The sequence below is a fragment of the Pelobates fuscus genome, chromosome 9, assembly GCF_036172605.1.
Source record: "Pelobates fuscus isolate aPelFus1 chromosome 9, aPelFus1.pri, whole genome shotgun sequence".
NCBI classification, from domain to species: Eukaryota; Metazoa; Chordata; class Amphibia; order Anura; family Pelobatidae; genus Pelobates; species Pelobates fuscus.
Window position 1 is genome coordinate 171708066 of NC_086325.1, and position 6000 is coordinate 171714065.

At 45.1% G+C, this 6000-nt stretch overlaps 1 protein-coding gene across 3 annotated transcripts in view; it reads left to right on the forward strand.

Moving 5' to 3' along the window:
• Positions 1–4946, forward strand: part of GRIPAP1 (GRIP1 associated protein 1) — an 87146-nt gene extending 82200 nt beyond the window's left edge. For all 3 annotated transcript variants that reach the window (XM_063433162.1, XM_063433164.1, XM_063433163.1), the window contains one exon: positions 3687–4946. In XM_063433162.1, coding sequence (XP_063289232.1) covers positions 3687–3749 — 63 coding nt within the window. In that variant the 3' untranslated portion in view covers positions 3750–4946. The remainder of the gene's footprint in view (positions 1–3686) is intronic.
• Positions 4947–6000: the final 1054 nt, after the last annotated feature.

Sequence of the window (6000 nt, forward strand, 5' to 3'; positions counted from 1 at the left end):
CACACCTACACGAGTTACTGTGTGATTACCAAATTCTAACGTAACCCAAACGGACTCTATGTTCGCCTCACTAACCTTTTATTAGGCTAGATTTTATGCTATCCTTTACATACAGGGCCACCCCTCCCCCTTTCTTGCCTTCCCTGTCTTTTCTATATAAAGAGTACCCTGGTATTGCTATGTCCCAGTCATTTTTTTCATTATACCATGTCTCAGTAACAGCGACTAAATCTACACTATCAGTTGCCATTATTGCCACAAGTTCAAGGATCTTATTCCCTAAACTGCGAGCATTTGTAGACATGACTCTAAGCTTATCGTTTTTTAACACACTTGCTACAGACACCTTCTGTCCTTGTTTTTGGGGACAATTGGATTGATGTTTTATCACCCTTTTGCCCCCCCATCCTAGTTAAAATACATTCTAGCAAAACCTCTGAACTGCTCACTGAGAACATTTGTTCCCTTTTGAGAAAGATGCAAACCATCTTTTTTGTACAGTTTATTTCCATTCCAAACAGAGCTACCATGAGCAATAAAGCCAAATCCTTGCTCCCGACACCATTCACCAAGCCATATACCTGCCGTAACTCACTGTATGGGGTCTGTGTATACTTGGTATACCTGCAGTAACTCACTGTATGGGGTTTGTGTATACTTGGTATACCTGCAGTAACTCACTGTATGGGGTCTGTGTATACTTGGTATACCTGCAGTAACTCACTGTATGGGGTCTGTGTATACTTGGTATACCTGCAGTAACTCACTGTATGGGGTCTGTGTATACTTGGTATACCTGCAGTAACTCACCGTATGGGGTCTGTGTATACTTGGTATACCTGCAGTAACTCACTGTATGGGGTCTGTGTATACTTGGTATACCTGCAGTAACTCACTGTATGGGGTCTGTGTATACTTGGTATACCTGCAGTAACTCACTGTATGGGGTCTGTGTATACTTGGTATACCTGCAGTAACTCACTGTATGGGGTTTGTGTATACTTGGTATACCTGCAGTAACTCACTGTATGGGGTCTGTGTATACTTGGTATACCTGCAGTAACTCACTGTATGGGGTCTGTGTATACTTGGTATACCTGCAGTAACTCACTGTATGGGGTCTGTGTATACTTGGTATACCTGCAGTAACTCACTGTATGGGGTTTGTGTATACTTGGTATACCTGCAGTAACTCACTGTATGGGGTCTGTGTATACTTGGTATACCTGCAGTAACTCACTGTATGGGGTTTGTGTATACTTGGTATACCTGCAGTAACTCACTGTATGGGGTCTGTGTATACTTGGTATACCTGCAGTAACTCACTGTATGGGGTTTGTGTATACTTGGTATACCTGCAGTAACTCACTGTATGGGGTCTGTGTATACTTGGTATACCTGCAGTAACTCACTGTATGGGGTTTGTGTATACTTGGTATACCTGCAGTAACTCACTGTATGGGGTCTGTGTATACTTGGTATACCTGCAGTAACTCACTGTATGGGGTTTGTGTATACTTGGTATACCTGCAGTAACTCACTGTATGGGGTCTGTGTATACTTGGTATACCTGCAGTAACTCACTGTATGGGGTTTGTGTATACTTGGTATACCTGCAGTAACTCACTGTATGGGGTCTGTGTATACTTGGTATACCTGCATTAACTCACTGTATGGGGTCTGTGTATACTTGGTATACCTGCATTAACTCACTGTATGGGGTCTGTGTATACTTGGTATACCTGCAGTAACTCACTGTATGGGGTCTGTGTATACTTGGTATACCTGCAGTAACTCACTGCCCCGTCCCTCCATCAGTACACATGTCAGAGTTTTCAAAGCGTTTTCTTTCTGTACTTTTACTTGGGAGACATGGAAGGTCACAGTGTGGAATTAAGGCCATTGATTTTCTGATTGCGTACAGCATGCGGTCTGGGAATATCATATGAATTGGCGTCTCCTTCACCTTCAGCCTCCTGATTACCAGATGGGCTGTCTACACCTCCTGGCCAAGCAGTTCTTCAACTAATCAGCTTTCTGTCTGCTCCACACATTATAGCGGCCTCTCCTCCTGTTTTTTTTATTTGAATTTGTTATTCCTTGTTTGTGAGTTTAGCAATTTCTGGTTGTAGGAGTTTGTTACCACGGCTGGCTGCTGGAGATTGGCACCCGGGGGCTGGCTGCTGGAGATTGGCACCAGGGGAGGGAGGGGGGTGGGCTGGTTGCGGGAGATTGGCACCGGGGGAGGGGGGGGGCAGGCTGCGGGATATTGGCACCCGGGGGCTGGTTGCTTGAGATTGGCACCCGGAGGGGGGGGGGCGGCTGGTTGTGGGAGATTGGCACCCAGGGAGGGGGGTGGGCTGGTTGCGGGAGATTGGCACCGGGGGAGGGGGGGCTGGCTGCGGGAGATTGGCACCCGGGGGCTGGTTGCTTGAGATTGGCACCCGGAGGGGGGGGGGGGCGGCTGGTTGTGGGAGATTGGCACCCGGGGAGGGAGGGAGGGGGGTGGGTTGGTTGCGGGAGATTGGCATGGGGGGGGGGCTGGCTGGCTGCGGCAGATTGGCACCGGGGGAGGGGGGGGGCTGTCTGTGGGAGATTGGCACCGAGGGGGGGCTGGCTGCGCGGGAGATTGGCCGCAGGGAGGTTGGTTCCTCGAGATTGACATGAATTAGATCCCAGTTCTCTGGGAATTTTCATGTAATTAAAGCAGAATGTGTCCTGACTCCTCAATTAAATTCCCTCCCTGGGATCCATCTCGGCATTTAGGAGTTTTTAGGACTTGCATTTTCCCTTCTTCATCCTAGGTTATTTGGGGACTAGTGATAATCTCCAACTTGAAGTCTGTGTCTGGGCCCGTGGCATAGATAGGTGGTCCCACATTCCATGACATTTTTTCTGTTATTTTTCCATTTTTATATTTTTATTGGCTTAGCTAATTCAGATACACCTGAGTTGCATTTTCTGAATGCTAATTTTAGCCTCCAAATCGTGTACATTTCCATAAATATTTTTTCTATCTTGGCTCATATATATCCAATTACATTTACCCTGATACCTGGTTTAATTTTTCTTTTGATGTCCCCTAATCGGACCAATTTTTGGCGCTGTGCGCATTCCTTGCCGCTGGCTTTCATTTTGGTGAGATTATATATAATGTTTTATCTGAGTTTAGCCGTGGATCATTTCCTAGATTATCTCCCACGTGACGCTGGCCGTGGTTTTTGCACATTTCTAATTTTACTAATGTAGTATAACTTTGCCTCCATTTGTACAGTCATTGCTGTGCATGCACCCTAGCCTCCTGACCTCCATTCTCCCCTGTGGGAAGCGTTGGATTGGCTGAGGCCATCAATAATGATGATCTCAGCCACTAGAGGAGTGGCAGCCGTGGCAACACTGGGCCCCCAGGGGAAATAAAGTGAGAGAATCTGTTTAATTGATTAATTTGAGTGGGGAGACATTAATCTAAATAGGTTTCTTAATATGTTTATATTCCCAACATTAGACTGTTCCTTTAAGTAATGAATCTGCTGCCAGAGGTTGGAAATAAAATAAAATGAGCAAGCGTCCGAATGCCCTAGTAGTAATCTTTCTTTAACCCCAAATAAGACTAAACTCTTTCTGTTTTTGATACCATGACTACAACCAGTAAAATCCTGTTCAACCAATCTTGTCTGTCTCTACAGGACCTCGAAGCACTTTCACAAGAGATCGTCCGACTCAGCAAGGAATGTGTTCCAATTCCATAACAATACCAGAACCGTGTCCCGTCCATCACCCGTCCATTCTCTGACTGCACCCTTCACTGTGAATTGGAACAAGTTGCAGCTTTATCATAATCAGAGAAGAATTTACACATTTTATTTCAAATTAACTCATCTGACCCTATAATCACCTTTTCAATTCAGCTTCCCCCTCATCTTCTATCAGTACCCCACCAGACCCCCCCTCTTTCGCTCTCTCTACCCCACCCAGATTCCCCCCACTTTTTCTGTACCCTAACCTGATACCAACCCAGACCCCTTCACTCTGTGTACTCCACCCAGATCCCCCTCTCTCGCGTTCTATACCACACCCATACCCCCTTCTCTATACCGCCACCCAGATCCCCCTCTCTCTGTACCCCACCAAGATCCTCCCCCTCTCTCGCTCTCTTTAACCCACCTTTCTCTGTACCACACCCAGATGCCTCTCTCTCGTGTACCCCAGCAATATCACCACTATCTCTGTACTCCAGCCAGTCCTGTTTCAGTATTACATTTTGTATTTCTGAATGTTACTATCATGACTCCCTCAACAGGCTCAGGGTAAATTTATTTCCATTGTTCTCCATCTATCTCACATTCTCTATCTATCTCACATTCTCTGTGTTGCACCCACATTCCTTAGAATCGCAAACCAGGAGATTAACACTTAGACCGTGTCACAACAAGGTCAAGTGGATCACAGCTAAGAAGACATGGTCGAGTAGAGGAGACAAGGCATGCATGCCACCAGTGAGAAGACAAGGTTGGGCTTCCCACCGACAGGCGCACTAGGTGGAGCTGGAACTCAAACTATTCAATTTATTTCATGCACCGTGACTTGTTTAAAGATTTGTATATATTGTGAAATTCATTCGTATTACAAGGTTTCCAAACTTTTTGAAGATGTAAAGCCATTCCTGATTAAACTAGAAAAACATACGTCTTGGCAACGATTAGTCAACGCCTGGCTGCCCTCTGTTCTTTCTGTACAGTCTGCTAATTATTATGAAATAAATGGCAAATTCTCTGAGAGCTTGTGCCCATATAAATGATGAACAGAACTTGCGATGCCAATCATGCAAATGCGTGGCAATCATGAGAGCCAGTATGCCTGTGTTATGATGTCATGCATGTCATCTGCCAGTCTCGAGCAGTAATCAATATATGTATATGTGACTGGTAATAAAGTGGAACTACCTAGCTTCTTGTGCGGTTTATTTAAAATGTCACATTTAAGCTGCCCGTTGGTAGTATTTGGGTGCAGTGCTCTGATATCTTGCCCCCCAATCTCTACCAGTCTCCTTACAATACTCCTTAAGGTTGGATCCATCACACAGTAACAGAGACTCCAGGTTGGTGCCAGTATTGACTAACTATGGGTCCCAAGCACAGGGTTATTTACTAAGGTGAGAATACAAAGATAATTTCAAACATGAAATCATAATTTTACAAATCAGCTTCTCTGGTGCTGTGCGTTTGGAATACAAAACTATTGTAGACGGTAAGCTGGTTTGAGCCAGGTCCTCATCAGCCTATTTTTCTAATATTTTGGAATTGTCTCATGTATTGTTAAATTACCCCTTTATAATATTGTAACGGGCTGCAGAATAAGTTGGCACTGTACAAATGCTAAACACATAATGCTGTAGTGTCCCTCTACCATAACGTTATATTTCCCTCACACACCGGTGTTGAAACCTCTTTCAGCCCAAGCTCCCTCGGCACTGACTCTGCCTCCTCTGACATTGGCAATGGGGGCGATGGACACTGGACTTGGACCGTTTAATGAGATGAAGTGGTCTGGGAGCCTATAGTGCCATTTAAACAATGCAAGAGTTCCCTGTGCACAAGAGATACAGCAACCCCAGACAATCGTTTCGGCCTTGTTTGGACTTTGTCAGGTGTACCTCATACCCCTCTAGGCACAGTGAATGCAGTGTCCAAAGCTGGGAGACCCTAAGTAAATGCTTTAAAACATAAATAAAGAGAAGATAAGAACAGGCAAATCTCAGCAGCTTTCAAACACGTTTTCCTTATTAGACGTACTCCAATTACATGAGACATCAGCCGATCTGTTTCCAACCAATCACTGACCTCCCCTTACAATACAGATAAGACGAGGACAGCAATTGGACGTGGAATTTATGAAAAGTCCGCGATTCAGATCATCTCTCATTGGCTGCGCTAATCTCTTACCTATTACTGAAGACGATGGTTTGTGGAAAAGGGCAGTTTTCCAGCCGAAATATACAAA